The following is a 21635-nucleotide window of genomic DNA, read 5'->3' on the forward strand; positions in this document are numbered from 1 at the left end:
GCTGAGACAAGGTTTTCATAGTGTCAGTTGTGGGGAGGGGTCTGAATGTAGACCTAAGTATCCTTCCTCCGAGACCTCCCTAGTTCTACATCAGACACCCAGAAATGGTCAGAGACAGACTCAGCGTAGTTCTCTTCTTGAGAAAGATGTTTGTGTCTGCCTCAGGCGACTAGACTGGTGTCTAGACTCAGGGCATGAGCACCAAGCAGCAGGTCCTGACTGGACACTGGAAGGGGGAGGGGGTTCCTCCCTTAATGGGATGGACAGGAGTATTGCCTCTTATGAGGCTTAAGTCAGCCCCCTTCCAGGCACCAGTGTCAAAACACAGGCAACAGACAAGGCATGGGCCTCCAGGACCGGCTGGAATGGAGCATCACACTGAGCCAAGATGTAGCGTGGCCAAAAACCGTTCCACAGAGGTAAGCATCAATAAAGGCAGGGCTGATGTTGGTTCAGAGGCAACCGGTGAAGATACTGGTGCTGAATCGTAAGGTTGGTCCCAGTGGTTAGGAGGAGGAGAAACGACCTTCGTGGCACTGATTCTTCACTGGTGTCAGAGGTGCCAATGACCTGGGGCTCCTTGCACTGTGTTCTAAGTGGATCAATGTCAATGTTTCTTCACCTTAGCTCAATGCACTACATTAGGATCCCTTGGTGCCCTCAGAATTGGGTCCAATGCAGATTGGGCTAATAAGCCTCTACAGGTGCCTAAAGTCAAGGCAGGGGTACACCTCCTCAATGCCGGTGCACCCCCAGTGTCTGATGCAGTTCTTCCAGCTATGGGGACTGATGCCTCAGATACTGATGTGTCGGTCTTAGAACCCCCCCCCCCACCCCCCCAAAAAAAAAAAAAAAAAAAAAATTCTCCTGCAGGGCCTCTCTGCTCTTTTGAGTTTGGTTCTGCATTTTTAAACAGTACACAATTAGAGGACTTATGGTCAGGGCCTAGGAATGACAGACACCAGCTATGGGAGTCAGTCCCAGAAATGACTCGGTTACATCTACAGCACAGCTTGAAACCACTGGGAGTTTTCTGTGACACAGAGGGAAAAATAGGTAATGTAAAATCAAATGGCTCAATTTGAGTGATGAAAACAAAAAAATCTCTTCAAATAGAAAAATACCCTGGCCAGTGTTCAGGCCTAAATGAGCTTCAGAAGCCATGAAAAAAAAAAAAAAAAAGAAAAAAAACATATATACCAAAAACTCTAAAACAAATTAGAGGGTAAAGAGAGAATATTAAAACAAACAAACAAAAAAAAAAACGGGGGCGGAGCAAGATGGCGGCACCTTGAGTTCCCTGTGAGAGACCTTTCTTTGCCTGCTGTGAACTGAATTCAATTTTTCTTTGTTAATTATGCCTCATACGAAGTGTAAGGGTTCTGTGAAGGCCGGTGCCCCGCAGGCCAGAACTTCATCGCCCACACAACAGAGTTTCGAACGGTTCATCACAATGAGTTCCACTATACCTTCAGCCGGGGAAAGTCCTGCTGTGTCTCAGACGGGAGGAGATGTCGAGACCTTGGGACTGGACGTAACATTGCCCCCCCCCCCCCCGACTTCTTTCCAGCCGCCGCATCCAGCCGAACACGCTCAGCGAGGCGGAACTTCTGCCCAAGAAGCAGGAGGTGTTCCGGATCGGGGACCCCTGAGCGGAGGACAAGCTGAGTCTCAAGGACCAACAGCTCCTTGGCAAGGGATAGTGACAACAAAGCCTGTAACTACGGCGGTTACGCTGGAGTCTATCTGGCATAAACTCCAGCACTTGGATCAGACCTTGGCGAATACTGCTGACTGAATAGAGACAATTGTGAGTACCACTCAAAATCTATCTTCTGAATTTAAAACTATGAAAATTGAGGTAAATGAAAGCATGGCTTCAATGAAGAGTGAAGTGGAAAAAGTTAAGGATGTCTCAGTTCAGTTAAAGTGAATGCTACATACCTGTAGAAGGTATTCTCCGAGGACAGCAGGCTGATTGTTCTCACTGATGGGTGAAGTCCATGGCAGCCCCCTTCAATCGGAAAACTTCACTAGCAAAGGCCTTTGCTAGCCCTCGCGCCGATGCGCACCGCGCATGCGCGGCCGTCTTCCCGCCCGAACCGGCTCGTGTTCGTCAGTCCCGTATGTAGCAAGACAAAGACAAGGGAAGACACAACTCCAAAGGGGAGGCGGGCGGGTTTCTGAGAACAATCAGCCTGCTGTCCTCGGAGAATACCTTCTACAGGTATGTAGCATTCGCTTTCTCCGAGGACAAGCAGGCTGCTTGTTCTCACTGATGGGGTATCCCTAGCCCCCAGGCTCACTCAAAACAACAAACATGGTCAACTGGGCCTCGCAACGGCGAGGACATAACTGAGATTGACCTAACAACTTATTCAACTAACTGAGAGTGTAGCCTGGAACAGAATAAACATGGGCCTAGGGGGGTGGAGTTGGATTCTAAACCCCGAACAGATTCTGAAGCACTGACTGCCCGAACCGACTGTCGCATCGGGTATCCTGCTGCAGGCAGTAATGAGATGTGAATGTGTGGACAGATGACCACGTCGCAGCCTTGCAAATCTCTTCAATAGTGGCTGACTTCAAGTGGGCCACTGACGCTGCCATAGCTCTAACACTTTGAGCCGTGACATGACCCTCAAGAGCCAGCCCAGCCTGGGCGTAAGTGAAGGAAATGCAATCTGCTAGCCAATTGGAAATGGTGCGTTTCCCCACAGCCACTCCCCTCCTGTTGGGATCAAAAGAAACAAACAATTGGGCGGACTGTCTGTTGGGATGTGTCCGCTCCAGATAGAAGGCCAATGCTCTTTTGCAGACCAATGTGTGCAGCTGACGTTCAGCAGGGCAGGAATGTGGACGGGGAAAGAATGTTGGCAAGACAATTGACTGGTTCAGATGGAACTCCGACACTACCTTCGGCAAGAACTTAGGGTGAGTGCGGAGGACTACTCTATTATGATGAAATCTGGTGTAAGGGGCCTGAAGCTCACTGACTCTACGAGCTGAAGTAACTGCCACCAAGAAAATGACCTTCCAGGTCAAGTACTTCAGATGGCAGGAGTTCAGTGGCTCAAAAGGAGGTTTCATCAGCTGGGTGAGGACGACGTTGAGATCCCATGACACTGTAGGAGGTTTGACGGAGGGCTTTGACAAAAGCAAACCTCTCATGACGCGAACAACTAAAGGCTGTCCTGAGAACGGCTTACCTTCCACACGGTAATGGTATGCACTTATTGCGCTAAGGTGAACCTTTACAGAGTTGGTCTTGAGACCAGACTCAGACAAGTGCAGAAGGTATTCAAGCAGGGTCTGTGTAGGACAGGAGCGAGGATCTAAGGCCTTGCTGTCACACCAGATGGCAAACCTCTATAAAAAGAAGTAACTCCTCTTAGTGGAATCTTTTCTGGAAGCAAGCAAGACAAGGGAGACACCCTCTGACAGACCTAAAGAGGCAAAATCTACGCTCTCAACATCCAGGCCGTGAGAGCCAGAGACTGGAGGTTGGGATGCAGAAGCGCCCCTTCATTCTGGGTGATAAGGGTCTGAAAACACTCCAATCTCCACGGTTCTTCGGAGGACAACTCCAGAAGGAGAGGGAACCAGATCTGACACAGCCAAAAAGGAGCAATCAGAATCAAGGTGCCTCGGTCTTGCTTGAGTTTCAACAAAGTCTTCCCGACCAGAGGTATGGGAGGATAAGCATACAGCAGGCCTTCCCCCCAATCCAGGAGGAAGGCATCCGATGCCAGTCGGCCGTGGGCCTGAAGTCTGGAACAGAACTGAGGGACCTTGTGGTTGGCTCGAGATGCAAAGAGATCTACCAAGGGGGTGCCCCACACCTGGAAGATCCGGCGCACTACTCGGGAGTTGAGCGACCACTCGTGAGGTTGCATAATCCTGCTCAACCTGTCGGCCAGACTGTTGTTTACGCCTGCCAGATATGTGGCTTGGAGCAACATGCCATGACGGCGAGCCCACAGCCACATGCTGACGGCTTCCTGACACAGGGGGCGAGATCCGGTGCCCCCCTGCTTGTTGATGTAATACATGGCAACCTGGTTGTCTGTCTGAATTTGGATAATTTGATGGGACAGCCGATCTCTGAAAGCCTTCAGAGCATTCCAGACCGCTCGTAACTCCAGGAGATTGATCTGCAGATCGCGTTCCTGGAGGGACCAGCTTCCCTGGGTGTGGAGCCCATCGACATGAGCTCCCCACCCCAGGAGAGACGCATCCGTGGTCAGCACTTTTTGTGGCTGAGGAATTTGGAAAGGGCATCCCAGAGTCAAATTGGACCAAATCGTCCACCAGTACAGGGATTTGCGAAAACACGTGGACAGGTGGATCACGTCCTCTAGATCCCCAGCAGCCTGACACCACTGGGAAGCTAGGGTCCATTGAGCAGATCGCATGTGAAGACGAGCCATGGGAGTCACATGAACTGTGGAGGCCATGTGGTCAAGCAATCTCAACATCTGCCGAGCTGTGATCTGCTGGGACGCTCGTACCCGGGAGACGAGGGACAGCAGATTGTTGGCCCTTGTCTCCGGAAGATAGGCGCGAGCCGTCTGAGAATCCAGCAGAGCTCCTATGAATTCGAGTCTCTGTACTGGGAGAAGATGGGACTTTGGGTAATTTATCACAAACCCCAGTAGCTCCAGGAGTCGAATAGTCATCTGCATGGACTGTAGAGCTCCTGCCTCGGATGTGTTCTTTACCAGCCAATCGTCGAGATAAGGGAACACGTGCACTCCCAGCCTGCGAAACGCTGCTGCTACTACAGCCAGGCACTTCGTGAACACTCTGGGCGCAGAGGCGAGCCCAAAGGGTAGCACACAGTACTGGAAGTGACGTGTGCCCAGACGAAATCGCAGATACTGCCTGTGAGCTGGCAATATCGGGATGTGCGTGTAGGCGTCCTTCAAGTCCAGAGAGCATAGCCAATCGTTTTCCTGAATCATGGGAAGAAGGGTGCCCAGGGAAAGCATCCTGAACTTTTCCTTGACCAGATATTTGTTCAGGGCCCTTAGGTCTAGGATGGGACGCATCTCCCCTGTTTTCTTTTCCACAAGGAAGTACCTGGAATAGAATCCCAGCCCTTCTTGCCCGGATGGCACGGGCTTAACCGCATTGGCGCTGAGAAGGGCGGAGAGTTCCTCTGCAAGTACCTGCTTGTGCTGGAAGCTGTAGGACTGAGCTCCCGGTGGGCAATTTGGAGGCTTCGAGGCCAAATTGAGGGTGTACCCTTGCCGGACTATTTGAAGAACCCAACGGTCGGAGGTTACAAGAGGCCACCTTTGGTGAAAAACTTTCAACCTCCCCCCGACCGGCAGATCACCCGGCACGGACACGTTGATGTTGGCTATGCTCTGCTGGAGCCAGTCAAAAGCTGACCCCCTGCTTTTGCTGGGGAGCCGTGGGGCCTTGCTGAGGCGCACGCTGCTGACGAGAGCGAGCGCGCTGGGGCTTAGCCTGGGCCGCAGGCTGGCGAGAGGGAGGATTGTACCTACGCTTACCAGAAGAGTAGGGAACAGCCCGCCTTCCCCCATAAAAACATCTACCTGAGGAGGTAGATGCTGAAGGCTGCCGGCGGGAGAATTTGTCGAAAGCGTTATCCCGCTGGTGGAGCTGTTCTACCACCTGTTCGACTTTTTCTCCAAAAATGTTGTCTGCTCGGCAAGGGGAGTCCGCAAGCCGCTGCTGGATCCTATTCTCCAGGTCGGAGGCACGCAGCCATGAGAGTCTGCGCATCACCACACCTTGAGCAGCGGCCCTGGACGCAACATCAAAGGTATCATATACCCCTCTGGCCAGGAATTTTCTGCACGCCTTCAGCTGCCTGACCACCTCCTGAAATGGCTTGGCTTGCTCAGGAGGGAGGTTGTCCACCAAGCCCGCCAACTGCCGCATATTGTTCCGCATATGGATGCTCGTGTATAGCTGGTAGGACTGAATCTTGGCCACGAGCATAGAGGAATAATAGGCCTTCCTCCCAAAGAAGTCTAAGGTCCTGGAGTCTTTGCCCGGGGGCGCCGAAGCATGCTCTCTAGAACTCTTAGCCTTCTTTAGGGCCAGATCTACCACACCAGAGTTGTGAGGCAACTGAGTGCGCATCAGCTCTGGGTCCCCATGGATCCGATACTGGGATTCGATCTTCTTGGGAATGTGGGGATTAGTTAGTTGCTTGGTCCAGTTCGCCAGCAATGTCTTTTTTAGGACATGATGCATGGGTACTGTGGACGCTTCCTTAGGTGGAGAAGGATAGTCCAAGAGCTCAAACATTTCAGACCTGGGCTCATCCTCCACAACCACCGGGAAGGGGATGGCTGTAGACATCTCCCGGACAAAGGCCGCGAAAGACAGACTCTCGGGAGGAGAAAGCTGCCTTTCAGGGGAGGGCGTGGGATCAGAAGGAAGGCCATCAGACTCCTCGTCAGAGAAATATCTGATGTCCTCCTCCTCCTCCCACGAGGCCTCACCATCGGTATCAGACACAAGTTCACGAACCTGTGTCTGAAGCCGTGCCCGACTTGACTCCGTGGAAACACGGCCACGGTAGGAGCGTCGAGAGGTGGACTCCCTCGCCAGCACCGGCGAAGCTCCCTCCGTCGACGTCGTTGGGGAGTCTGCCTGGGAGGTGGCCGTAGCCAGTACCGCAAGCTGTACCGATACTGGGGACCTCACCTCGGGCAAGGGGCCAGCCGTTGCCTCACTCGACGGTACCGGTGGCGCAAGCACCCCCGGTAACGGAGGAGAAGGGCGCAACAGCTCTCCCAGAATCTCTGGAAGAACGGCCCGGAGACTCTCGTGCAGAGCGGCTGTGGAGAAAGACTGAGAAGCCGATGCAGGTGTCGATGTCAGAGTCTGTTCCGGGCGTGGAGGCGGTTCCGGGCTGTCCAAGGGGGAGCGCATCGACACCTGCTGAACAGAGGGTGAGCGGTCCTCCCGGTGCCGATGCCTACTGGGTGCCTACTGCCTCGGCGACCCAGAGCTCTCGGTACCGAGACAGGAAGGAGACCGGTGACGATGCTTCTTTGACTTCTTCAAGCGAAGCATGTCACCGGAGCTTCCCGGTACCGACGAGGAGGATGTAGAATCCAACCGTCGCTGCCTCGGGGCCGAGGCCAAAGAAGGTCTATCTCGGGGGGGGGGGGGGGGGGGGGGGGGCTGTACCGCAGGAGCCCTCAGGGCAGGGGGAGACAAACCCGAAGGCTCACCGCCACCAGCAGGGGAATGGACAGCCCTCACCTGCACTCCAGACGAAGCACCACCGTCCGACGACATCAGCAATAGCGGAGGTCCCGGTACCACCGATGTCAACGCAGCCTTCCGATGCCTCGGTACCGACGATGCAGGAGGTAGAAGCCTCGATGCAGTCGATGCCGAAGACTTCGATGCCGTCGACGTCGATGCACTCGATGTGTCCCGTGCTGTTGTCGTCGAAGAGCCCGAGAACAACGCGTTCCACTGGGCCAATCTCGCTGCCTGAGTCCTCTTTTTCAAAAGAGCACAAAGACTGCAGGTCTGTGGGCGGTGCCAAGCCCCCAGACACTGAAGACACGAAGCGTGCCTATCTGTGAGCGAGATTACCCGGGCGCACTGGGTGCACTTCTTGAAGCCGCTGGAAGACTTCGATGACATGGGCGGAAAAATCACGCAGGCGAAATCAAAATTCGCGATGATGATGAAAGGCACCAAAAAGAAGGGAGAAAAAACCCGTACTGAGGCCAAAAAGGCCGGTCCCGAAAGCTAAAGGAAACTTACGCGGGGAAAAAGCTGGAAACACGGGAAAGGGGTAAAGACTGGATCGGTCTCTTCTTTTTTTTTTTTTGGCGAAAATCGCGACGACGCGCGAGGTCAACTTGAGGGGCACAAAACGGCGGCAAAACACGACCGTCCCGAGCGCGGACAAACGAAGACTGACGAACACGAGCCGGTTCGGCCAGGAAGACGGCCGCGCATGCACATCGGCGCGCGAGGGCTAGCAAAGGCCTTTGCTAGTGAAGTTTTCCGATTGGAGGGGGCTGCCGTGGACGTCACCCATCAGTGAGAAGAAGCAACCTGCTTGTCCTCGGAGAATAAAAGATAATACTTTGATACATCGAAAGACTGAACAGTGAGAATTACAATCGGAGATTGAATCTTCGTTTGCTTAATTTTCCTCGTTTACCAGTTTACACTCCCTTGGATATATTTAAGCTTCACCTGATTGAGAATTTAAAGTTTACTTCAGAGACAATTCCCCCGGTGAATAAGATATATTATTTACCTACTAAAGGGAATAAGGGAGAGTACTCAGGTTCTAAAACAACTACAAGAAGAATTAAATATCTCAGACGTTATTGAGACATCTTTGTCTGCAACAGCAGAGAGACAAACTTTATTAGTTTCCTTCGTTTTTCAGCAAGATCTAGAAGCTGTTAGGAAAATGGCTTTAAAAAATTTGCAAACTCCATTTTATGGAGGGAAAGTGTGGGTATTCCCAGATGTGGCCAAGCAGACTCAAGAGAGACGTAAGGCTTTTTTGGCCTTAGGAACTGAAACAATTGCACTGGGAGCAGTATTCAATTTGAACTACCCCTGTAAATGTAATATTAAGTATATGGGAACAAAGTATGTTTTCTTTACCCCAAATGACTTACGACAATTTATAGAACAAAAAAAAAAAAAAAAAGATTTTAAGGCCCGCAGGAACGTCGGTGTCATGATTCAAGTTGGAAACATAAATAAATTTTGGTGGATACTGTGTTACGCTTATATTTTTGAATTTGATTTATTGTACAACTCTTCTCCTGAGTATTGGCTCTTAACCCCCCCTAAGGTGGTCTAATACAAGATGTGTTAAATAATAGGTTTATGGTAATTTGCTTATGTAAAAGTATTTCCTATCTGCTTTTGTTCCTACTCAAGTATTTGAATGCTTGTAAAATATATAAGATTATAAATAAAATAATTTAAAAAAAGGAAAAATTTGAAGAAAAGCCATGTACTGCAAAGGAAGGCACTCTAAAAAGATACATAAGTATTGATGCACTAAGGAGTGCTCACTGAATGTGATCTCTCTGCTCCATGGAAAAAAAAGAAGACTACTGGTTGTGTGTGCTCATACTGAACAATGCCCTGCTAGTCCTTGGAGAATTATCATTATCTGTCATGCTAACCACTACGTTACTATTAAAGATTTCTTTTTTTATTTGCTAAGGCTCTCCTAGAACTCTAATTGCTCGACAGGTTACCCACGGCTCAGTTGTTCATATTAAAATTTGCCATTATAGACTTCCGGTGGAGCTGCCGGTCAAGATGGCCGCCGCGATTTGAGCTCCTGAAGACGAAGATCGGGGATCCCACCAGAAATAGCACTACCGGCCCCAAAATTATGGTAGAAGAGAGAGCTACGGTAAGCGGCATACCCACTGTATGCCTCCGAACACATTAAGACCCAACCGGATCGAATGAGTAGAAACTCGACAAACTCCTGCTCGCTCGCGCCCGCGTGGAGCCGTGATTTGTAATAGCCGGAAGGCGCCCTCCAGTTATAACAAGAACTGAGAAAGAAAGCGGATTTGATGGGAAAATATTCACACCCGCTAGTGCGAGTCAGCATCGGAGCGGCAAACCGGAGGGGCAAACAGACGGGCGAACAAGCAGTGAGACGCATGTGAGAGAGAAGGACGCCAAAAAAGCAGCGAAGTGCCCGCGAGGTGAGCGGCAGGGGGGCGGAATAGACCAACCGAATGGCTCCCACACGTGCTCCTCAAGTCGATCCGTGGAGGATGATGTTAGCGGTATAAAAAGACTTGCATTGAGTAGATTTCAACGACAAGATCAGACAAACTATAAATATAAAGACATCTTCCTTCACCATAGCTGCCAAAGCAGGGCAGAACTATCTATTCTTGGTAAACAAATCAGAATACAGGCGACTCCAGTACAATTACATGGCAACCAGAAGTACCAAGAAAGAGTTAGAAAAAAACAAGAACGGAGGAACAAAGATGGCGGATAAAAGTTTTCAGTCATCAACATCGGTCAGTTCTGCTTGGGCCTCAGAAATAGTAACAGACGTAAAAGCTCCAACAAATTATTGATAAACTTGAAGGAATGGATCAAAGAATAACTACCTTTACCACGGAATTCCAGGAGGTTCAACAGAGGTTGGGGTCCGTGGAAGATTCCTCGCAGGAAACATCAAAGTCAATTGAACATCTCCAAAAAACGATTTCAATGCTGGAGGAAAAAGTAGATGACTTGGAGAACTGTTCTCGAAGGAACAATCTCCGTTTAGTAGGAATACCGGAATCTATAATTGATGCGGAACTGAGGGGCTTTTTAGAGCCGTGGCTTGCTAAGATTCTGCCTCATTCAGCTATGAACGGACCACTTAAGATTGAGCGGGCACACCACTTGGGACCGCGAAAGGAGGCTAATGCAAGGCCTAGAGTGGTTATCTTACGTTTACTCCATTATCAGCATAAGATGGATGTGCTAGCAGCTCTTCGGCAAGGGAAGACATTGGAAATAGATGGCCACAAGATACTGTGTTTTCAAGACTATTCTTCCAAAGTATCACTCCAACGCAAACAGTATTCACCAGTTTGTGGGCGGCTACACAAGATGAAGGTCCGGTTCAGCTTATTATACCCAGCTAAACTGAGAATCCAACACAACGGCACAGTAAAGTACTGTGACACGGTAGAAGCCGCCCAAGCATTTGTGGACCGGTTGGAGGAAGACAGACTAAATACTTCTGGAAACACCTGAACAATGATCTAGAGGGAATAAAAAGAGCCTGGACGAACGGATGTGGAGAAGCAGAATTGGACAGATGAGTCGTGATTATATGCAATTGATGTGATAGTTTTGAAGTTATACGGCTGTTGGTTTAATTTGCAAGGAAACAGGGGGGACGACAAGTATTTAATGATATAGTTTAATGGATCGGGTGGGACCCTGGATCTGGTGCACGGAAGTAAAGCACACGGGTGCTGTAAGGTGTGGAGGGAGTCCGGAAAGCTGGGGAGGGGGGAGGGTAGAGGGAGGGACAATGAGGAACACACATTTCATGGTAGCTGGAGTACAGGAAAAAGGTAATAACATCTCAGACAAAGCATGTTTAGGAGGCACACTGTCTAGTCATTGGTGGTGGGGGCATAGGCTGGGATGCCCCTTCTGCCCAAACAATGAAATCTTAGAATCATGGGTTTTAGCACCAAAGAGCATGTGGGATGACCCTTAAAGTAGTGTCCTGGAATGTGGGAGGGATATCTTCACTGATAAAAAGACAGAAAATTCTCCAGGAACTTCATAAGCAGAAGGTCACAATTGCGATGCTGCAAGAAACACACTTAAATGCCAAAGAACATGAGAAATTATGTCGCTGGTGGGTGGGTACATATTATGAATCTCCGGCACAGGCTAAAAAAGCGGGGGTCATAATATTGATTAAGAAAGGGATCCAGGTTGAGACACATAAAATCATTGCTGATAAGGAAGGTAGGTTTGTACTGGCACATTTAACAGTAGAGCGTCAATCAGTGGTTCTATGTAATGTTTACGCTCCTAATACATATGCCAAGGGATTTTATAAACAACTTCTGCGACATTTAATAAGTTTCGAAGGTACCCCCCTGCTGGTGGGAGGGGACTTCAAATGCGGTGGGAGACCCCAAAATAGACAGGTCACAGGGGGAGAAGAGGGGGGCGGGAGTGGAATCCAGAGGGATAGTAATGTTGAGTGAGGTCCTTGGCCTGGTGGACGTGTGGAGAACATTGCATCCATCAGAGCGTGATTATACTCACCTGTCTCGGGCGCACGGCACCATGTCAAGGATTGACTACATATTTATCTCTCGGCCCCTCTTTACACAAATTCGTGCAGCGGACATAGACCCTATTAAAATATCAGACCATGCTATGGTAACGGTAACGTGGGACACATCAGAAAGAAGACCTGGTTTATTTCAGTGGAGATTTCCTCTTTGATTATATAAAGATCCGAACTTTAAAGAGTTCATACTTAAAAAATATAAGCAATTTCAAGACGCTAATCAGGCACATAGGACGACTCCAATACTTTATTGGGATACGGCCAAGGCCATACTTAGAGGGGAGACAATTGCCTATACTAGTCACCAAAAAAAGGCATGGGAGAAGGAACAGCTTCGGTTAGAAAAAGAAACAACAAGGGTTAGGCGAGAATATGGCCGACACCACACCATAGCACTAAAAGCCCAACTTTTGGAATTACAACAAACATTGAATGAGAGGCTGCACTGCAGGGCAAAAAAAAGTTATACTTATTATAGATATCATTTATACAAATATGCCAACAAAAGTGGAAGAATGCTGGCCAGATTGGCAAAGTCTCAGCAAGGCCCCTATAAGATAAATGCATTGCACTCTGCTACAGGAACCTTAGAAAACGAGGATATTCAAATTAATAAAATTATGCAAGAATATTATAAGAACCTATATGCCATCCCAGATCCACCCACGTTAGATAGTGAGATCTATTTAGATGGACAGGATCTCCCACAAATAGATGTAACAAGCTTAGATATGTTAAACGCTCCCATTGTAGTAGAGGAAGTCTCATGGGCTATACAGCAGGGACCTTTGGGTAAAGCTCCGGGCCCGGATGGGTATAGAGGAGAATTCTATAAATTATTAAAAGACGAAATAGTAACACCACTTACTTCAATGTTTAATGCTATAGTGCAGGAGAAACAAATGCCCGCCTCTCTAAGAACAGCACAAATCATAGTGATTCCAAAGCCAGGGAGGGATATCCAGAAACCTGAATCTTATAGGCCAATATCACTACTTAATTATGAAGCTAAACTATTCGCTAAAGTCTTAGCAAATTGTCTATCTCGAATACTGCCAGATCTCATTGAGGAATCTCAGGTGGGATTTGTACAGGGTAGAACTATTACCAAAAACATGAGGAAGATTTTGACAACCTTGGAGAAGACATCTATACAGGCCATGCCATCAGTACTAGTTAGTTTTGACGCCGAAAAGGCGTTTGATAGAGTAGTATGGGGTTTTTTATTTGGAACTTTAGACGCCTATGGTATAAAGGGGTTCTTTCAAGAAGCAATTCAAGCTTTATACTATTTGCCACAAGCTCAGGTGGGGGTCAATGGTATCTTGTCCTCGCCTTTTCCCATAAATGGGACAAGGCAGGGATGCCCATTGTCGCCCCTATTGTTTGTTCTAACTTTGGACCCACTGATAAGAGATATACAGAAGACACCTGATGTACAAGGTATTCAGATGGGATCGGAAATTTTTAAAATAGCAGCTTTCGCTGATGATTTACTAGCTCATGTAATCCAACCAGAAACATCGTTGCCGGCTCTTTTAGCGTGTATGGCAGAATATGGTGACTTCTCTGGCTTTAAGCTCAACCTAGAGAAGTCTGAAGTCTTGCAGAGGGAGGGAGATAAAGTAAGAGATAGGTTGAGACACTTACCATTGAGATGGGCAGAGGAATCCTTTAGGTATTTGGGAATTCGTTTGACAATGGATACCACAAAAATCTATACAATTAATGTAGCAAAACAATTACAGGATACTAGACAGTCTATTGAACGATGGAACCCCTTACCGATATCATTAATGGGCCGAATAAATCTATTTAAAATGATCATATTCCCTAGATGGCTCTATCTGTTGCAGGTGCTACCAATATACATAAACAGTAAGGATCTGCGACAGTTGAATAGGATTTGTCAGGGATTTTTATGGGGAGGGAAGAAATCCAAAGTGCGCTTTGACTACTTGAATGATGGGTGGGCACGGGGTGGAATGGGATTACCCTGTATTAAAAGGTACAATCAGGCATGCCTTATGAGACATCTCAGGGACTGGCTCTGTAATACCACTCAGTATACACCATTAAGCTGGGAGCAAGCATTATTTAGGCCCTGGCATCTGAATTTCTTGTTACACGCAAAAACAAAAAGTTTACCAGTTAGTGCCAGAAGCAGTATATTGCTTCAACCTTTGAGAAGTGTCTGGAGATTAGTTATGCAGTCTTGGAAATATAATCCCAATGTTAGCGATCAGCTCCCACTGTGTGGGAATGGAGACTTCCTACCAGGGCTGGAAAAGGGGTTATTTGAGAGATGGTCGGCGCAGGGTATTACCTTACTAGAACACTTAATGAATGAAGAGGGGGTTCTGTATAGTTTTACTGACATGAGGCAGAGACTCTCTCTAAACGCTAATGATCATTACACATATCGGCAATTACATCACTATTGGTTCAGTATGGACCAAACTGCTCTGGGCACAAGGCTGGGAATCTAAGATTCGTGATTTTTTGAAAGGGGACGTACATGGGCAGGTGTCCATATCGAGTTTACACAAAGTGTTGGAGGCCCTTAGCCCCCCCCCCCCCCGTGCCTATGAGACACTTGAAAAGTCATGGAGTAAAGATCTGGGATATGAGCTGACAGGTATCGATTTTGCAAAATTGATAAAAGATATCCCGGGACAAGTGGGAGGGGCGGAACTACAGGAGAGTCAATACAGGGTAATTCACAGGGGATACATATCGCAATCACAAGCAGTAAAGGCAGGATGGATAACAGATGTACAATATCCAAAGTGCCATGGAGACAATAACACATTTTTACACGCAATTTGGCGATGTGCTAGAATAAAACACTTTTGGAAAATGTTGCAGACATATTTCGAACAACTTTTGGGACATAGATTGTTACCCTCATGGAGGGGAGTGCTTTTGAATAAAAGAAATGCGTATGGGATTTCTGATAAAAATCAGGAGCTATTTTTGTGTAAGGCCTACGCAGTGGGGAAAAAATGTATACTTAAACATTGGTTGTAGGCCGAACCTCCATCCTTTTGGTACTGGAGAAACAGGCTACACGAGCTAATGCTCTGGGAGGCCAGGGAGGCGTACGGCGCTCCGAAGAAAAGGAAAATATTTGTCAAGATATGGTCTAACTATTTACAACATATCTCCCACAAGGCTAGAAGTGCAGTGCTTAACAAATTGGGACCGTCCTAGACAGTGCAACATTAAGTAGATGCGGGCTTTGGACTGGTTAATACCTGTAATAGACATTGATAGTATCAATACCATGAAATTAGTAGCCATAGGTAAAGGGACAAATGAGGAGGGGGGTGGGGGTAGGAGGGGAAACTGTGAAATAATGATGATGATGTAAGATTTGATGCAGATGTACACTTGTGTTATGACTGAATGTTTACACAGTGAGTGAATTTATTGGTTTATGTTTGACATGATGCATCATCAATAAAAATCGTTAACAATTAAAGTATTGGGAGGGGGAAGGGGGAGGGACTGTTCATATATGTCACAAAGTTTATCAATGTGGTAAATGTCAGCTCTTGTTTAGTCTGCTTTGTTTAAGGTTTTCGATCCATTGTATATTGAACTTGTGGGAAGCATTCTTTGTTACATCACCAATAACACTTGTTGAAACATAATTAAGGGGGAGGGGTGGGTGGGGGGAGGGAGGAGGGGAGGGGGGGATAAAATGGAAAATTTGTATAGTGACTGGAGTTATGGCATTGATAATTTGTAATGGTCTCTTTTCAAAGCATACTCTGTATCAGCTCTGTTACTATTAATAAAAAGATTTAAACATAAAATTTGCCATTATATATTGTACTTTATTATGGACATTTTGCAATTTGTTTTTGTATGTACTTTCATGTATTGTACTTTATTACTGAGACCATACTGCTTATATTGGTGGGACATAAATATTTTAAATAACTAAAATAATGGTCCACTTTAGACATCCTGTGACTGCATGAGGGGCACCACTTGAAGCCACTGGCTTGCTTTGCTAACCTGAAAAACTGTAGATGCCAAATGAAAAAGTGTTGACCAAAACAATAAGCAGTAAAAGATGCTAAAGAGAGTCGGGGGGAGGGGGAACTCTCCAGAATGCAGTAAATGTTGAAAAAGAAAAAAAAATTACTCAAATGTGAAGACAACGATATTCTGCTTGTCCCCAGAGAATTACTAACAGTGAGTTTTGTGTTGAAGAATTTTAATGCCCTTCCCCTAAGTAACAAGGTTCTACAACAAACTGCAGAAATGTGTCCAAACATTTTGATGCACACACTGGTACAAGAAATTGCACTTATAAAATATTCTGGGATGAAATTCATGCATTTTTTCTTTAAGAGAGGCGATGATCAATTTCGAATCCTTTTATGATTGTATAATCAACTCAGTCAAAATCTTGATAAGGATAGAACATATTGTAAATGAATCTGATACTGGACGCAGCTAAAGTGAATAAAGAAGTCTGATGTAATTACAATACTTAAAATTTTTGCAACTATTTTATAAATATATAACATGCCCACTTGTTGTAGGAAGAACAGAACAGAGACAAGGATTTTATGACCACAGAAAAGTGGCAAAACAGAACTTCTGAATTTCTCCACCATCTAGACGACTGTGTAGGTTAAAAAAAAAAAAAAAAGATTGCTAATGTTATGTTACTTTGATAGGATTCCCCAGGCCTCGTTCATCCAAATCTAGAAATCAGTTAAGTTCCTCTTGGAAAGCTGTTTTGGAAAAAAATATATTTTTTCTCCTAATTCACAGATTTTAGAAACATAGGGGTCCTTTTACTAACGTGCGCTAGCGTTTTTAGCGCACACTAAAAATAAGTGTGTGCTAAATGTTTGAGACACCCATATATTCCTATGGGTGTCTCTAGTGTTAGCACACGCTAAAAATGCTACTGCACCTTTGTAAAGACTGCCATAGTATTTACTACATTAAACCATCCAAGCAGAGCACAAGAGCAAATTAAAAAGAAAAAAAAAAATCAACAAAAAAGAACTATAATTAAAAAAATAATTACTAATTTTTATGAAACTATTTCTTTAATTCAAGATCTCTTTTAAAATAAGATATTCATCTCAGAAGAATGCCATTATTTTCTCCAAGCTCTGCTTTAAGCTTTTTTTTTTTTTTTACTTACAAGTATTGCATTCATTCCTGATGCAATGCCATAGATCAAACCTGAGAGGCGTGCTGCATATGTATACTCTTTTAAATCATCCTTCAATAACCTGAGTAACAGGTATGTCATGTTGCAATGAAGAGGATCAGCATAAAGGTAGCGACTAACAAAAAGAAACAGAAGAAATGCTTTGATACCTCAAGCAATGGCACAATAATGGATGAAAAAAAATGACAGAAGAGTATGTATATGCAGCCTCATATTCATTAGTATACTTTGGGAATGAATGGCCAATTTAAATAATTTGGTGAAAATTAATATGAAGATGATTTTCTACTTTGGTCAAAGTATTTCAATGGAAAACTTACATGGAATAAAACAAATCAGAAGTCACACTCAACAGGATGGTACGTGACTTTCTTTTTAAAGAATAAAACCTTAATTCTAACTTACCTAAACAAAAAAAAAAAAAGCCAAGAAGCAAATTCATTTAATATGACAAATAAATATTGTTGAAAAAAGCATAAGGTTCAACTTGGAGTTGTAATTATGAAAAAATATATATATGGCTAGCAATCAATATTTAAAAAAATTTAGGTTAAAAACAGCCAAAATAAAAAAAAAATAAAAAAAAAATAAAAAAACAACCCAAACTTTAGATCTTCAGTAGAAAATGACAATAAAAAATCCCTTCCACTAAATCAAAATAGAAATCTTGTTAAGTGGAAGTAGACTGAAGGCTCTAAGATTTTCCTTGATTTTGGGTACTTACATACATCCCATAGGTGGTATTTTGGAGGTCATAGCTCAGGCCAGCTAGCTCTGCTGCATATGCATACTCGTTGAGGGAGTCTTTGAGTAGTTCAAGGTACAAATAGGCCATGTTACAATGCAAAGGATCCACATAAGCAAATGGGCTGGAAAAAAATTTTGACAGTAAAATATTCATGTTTACTTTTTCCTAATTACTGTGTTTGGTCATTTTATATTCAGGCTTGAGGAAGTGGAGGAGATGATTTTTCAAAAATTTATTCCCACAGAATGGGAGAAAACACTTAACAAATCAGGCCTATGACAGATTCATCAAATGGAGGGATGGGAAGAATGAATGGAAAAAAATATATATATAAATTGGAAACTCAAAAGAATTAAGCCTTTCTTCCCAACAGAAGCATTCTGCAGACTGGTGCAATCATTGGTATTATGCCAGCTAGACTACTGCAATGCCATCTATGCTGGGTGTAAAAACAAATTATCAAAAAAACTTCAAACTGCACAGAACACGGCAGCCAGACTCATATTTGACAAAATGAAATATGAAAACGCCAGTCCCTTACGAGAAAAACTACACTGGCTCCCTTTAAAAGAACGCATTGCTTTTAAAGTTTGCGTCCTAGTCCATAAGATCATACACGGTGAAGCTCCAGGATATATGTCAGATCTTACTGACCTACCAACCAAGAACTCTACCAGCTCATCACGTACATTCCTGAATCTCCACTATCCAAACTGTAAGGGACTGAAATATAAATTAACATATGCATCCAGCTTCTCCTACATATGCACGCAAATTTGGAATGAATTACCAAAATCCATAAAAATAACACATGACACAGTGAACTTCTGTAAACTATTGAAAACTTATTTAAGAATACAATAACAATTTATCCTAAATGCAATTAACAAAACATGTATTCTCTATATCTCTATCAACTGTTTTTTGCTAAATTATCTCGATTTGTAGTTTAATGTTCCTAATTGTCCAAGTTAAGTTTAACCTATTACCTTTAGCTCTTATCATAAGATGAACTTTCCTCCTGTAACCTAACCCACTCTGTCCCTCTACCTCAACTATGTATTTCTCCTATCCGGAACTGGTAATCACCATTTGCGGAACTATGCAAGCCACATTGAGCCTGCAAAAAGGTGGGAAAATGTGGGATACAAATGTTATAAATAAATAAATAAATAAATAAATAAATAAATAAATATATATATATATATATATATATATATATATATATATATATATATATATATAGATATATATAGATAGATGGAGATATATATACAACCAATCACTTTTAGCTCTGAGTGTTTGAATACGTTTATATATCTTGAATTCATTGCTTTTAGATAGCAGATATAGATACATTGATAATCAATGAGAACATAAATGGCACTTGCTCATTGTTTCCATGATTGCTGTAATTTAAAGTTACTTTTTGTGGTAGATTGATATAAAATTTTTAGTAAGATACTGATGATCAGCACTGAATAATGACAACTAGTGGTAGAACGAAAGCTATCAACTGCTTAAGCGAAGCTGAACTATCCTACAATAAAATTTAACAATTTATGAAAATGCATTGTGCCATGGTGTTGGTGGTAACAGTATGAACAAAGTAAGTAAAGCAAAGAACGGGTATTCTTAGAAGACAGCCATTCCACAGTCACACAAGTGGGTCACATGATCATACTCAACAAGGACAAGACTCTAAAAAGGCCATAAAACATTTATCGTACACACATGGAAGTTCCTATAGTGCTGAAGGCTCAACTGTTCTTCTCATTTCCAATAACCGAGATTTAATCGGGGAAGGGCAACTTCAACATGAGAGAATCTGTGTGACTAGTGAACTACATCTTCAGAGAATACTTTTTAAAGGTAAGCAAATTTGCTCTCTCTGAAGATAAACAGTTCGCTGCAGTCACATAACTGGGATTCCTCAGTTAAAGTCTGTCTTCAGTGAAAAAGTTAAAAAAAGATAGCCAATGCTTGAACATGTTTTCATCAAGTAGACACCTTTTTCTGTTTTTACACTTTTTTTTCAGGGTACACAACCCAAAACAACATAACTGGGGGGGGGGGGGGGGGGGGATACAGTTGGGCCACACCCCTCAAGGAGGCCATAGAGAGAGCATTATGTTCAACTTATCATCCCACTGAAAGGATATAGTTAAATAGCAATAGGATGTAAAGGTAGTATGAACTCCAATTCACACTCTTCCAAACCTCCTCAATAGGGATAGACCTTCAATGGATATCTGACATCACAATGATCCTAATTTTAAAGGTCTTGACATACCTCTAAGGTAAGACCTGCCTCTATATAACAAAAGGAGATGCAATCTGCAAACCAATTAGAAATGGTACATTGTGTCCTCAAAATCCCATAGAACAAAACAGATGCTTCACTACTTCATGAGAAAAAGACCTTAAACACCCAAATCCTTACTATTATTTCCGTGTCTTTCACTGGGGTTGTATTTACTATCATCGTTAGAAAAACCTTGTCTGTTAATTTTATTTCTTACAAAAAAAAACAACAACATATTTTTGTATCTACTATAATAAAACTCACCCTCAGCATTCTGAAGACAACGTTCTGAAGTCACTCAGTCACTCCCTGAAGGGTTCGTCAGTTCATGGTGGTGAAGCCACAACACTGACCATGTCTCTAAGCCCCGCCCTCGCATGACGGACCAATCAGAAAAAACACACTCAACGTTCTGAAACACAAAGGACCATCACAAAAATGTTCCCAGGCAACGCTAGGCAACGTAAGACGGACCTATCAGAGGAAACTACGTGGCAATAAGGGAGGAGCATTCACCAGCAGAACGGCTCATTATCTGTGCAGCACGGAGAGCACAGAACCACCGCTGGAACGAGAGAAGAATATTCCTGCTGTGGGTATGTGCAAAAATAGACTGGGGGGGGGGGAATTTTTAAATGCCTAATGCCGGTACTGAAGAGTGCCAAAGGGCCTATAGCACAGACTATATTTGGGTTCGCTTGACGTGGAGTCGGTGGAGCCGGAGAACAGTGTGCCCCTCACCATTTGGGACGTGGGCAAACAGGACAAGCTGTGGCCCAGCTGGAAGGATTACCCGCGACCCAGCCAGCAGCAAACAGCGACCAAGGAAGGGGAAGGAGTAGGGAAACACGCGGAGCGTGTTTCCCTACTCCTTCCCTGCCTAGGAATCGCTGGAGACTGGCTGCCAAACTAACGAAACAACCGCACATCGACGCACCACCTCCATCATTCGGAAGGCATCCACTCTTTCTACAACAGAAATGCAAACTAATAATACAAAACAAACAAAGAATACCCGGTTTCTCACGCGGCTGCAGGTAACTCCCTACCCCCTTCCTCTTCCCCTTTTGCCGAAGCGGCCAAGGACGTGCCCAACCATCCCCAGCCTCAGGCAAGCCGTCTCCCACCTCGGGGATTCCCCAAGCACCCGGAAAAAGACGGCACTGCTTCCCGCAGCGCATAAATGTTCCAGCATTCCCCTGCAGCAGGCCTGAAATGGACCCAACATACCGGATCACCCCCCGACGGCCCGAGACCGTGCTCCTCTCCCTTCCGCTAACTTAAAACAACCATCCCCGGCCTCAGGCAAGCCGTCTCCCACCTCCAGGATGCCCAGAACCCCAGCCCAATGGAAAAAGATGGCATTGCTTCCCACAGCACATTTCACTTCCAGCGTTCCCCTACAGCAGCCCTGAAATAGCCAAAAAAGACCAATAGACCAAGAACGTGCTCCTCTACCTTCCGCCCATCTAAAACAACACTGCTGCCTCAGCACAACACACAAAAAAACCCCGGAAAAAACAATCCACCACTCAGCAAAGGCTGA

At 45.1% G+C, this 21635-nt stretch overlaps 1 protein-coding gene across 3 annotated transcripts in view; it reads right to left on the reverse strand.

Moving 5' to 3' along the window:
* IDE (insulin degrading enzyme) overlaps positions 1-21635 on the reverse strand; it is a 441269-nt gene that overhangs the window by 134270 nt on the left and 285364 nt on the right. For 2 of the 3 annotated variants that reach the window (XM_030203006.1, XM_030203004.1), the window contains exon 15: positions 17761-17905. In XM_030203006.1, coding sequence (XP_030058866.1) covers positions 17761-17905 — 145 coding nt within the window. Of the gene's footprint in view, positions 1-17006; positions 17152-17760; positions 17906-21635 lie in introns of all 3 variants that reach the window. The other variant, XM_030203005.1, reaches the window with a different exon arrangement.

Source organism: Microcaecilia unicolor, chromosome 5 (genome assembly GCF_901765095.1).
Source record: "Microcaecilia unicolor chromosome 5, aMicUni1.1, whole genome shotgun sequence".
In the NCBI taxonomy this organism is placed as follows: domain Eukaryota; kingdom Metazoa; phylum Chordata; class Amphibia; order Gymnophiona; family Siphonopidae; genus Microcaecilia; species Microcaecilia unicolor.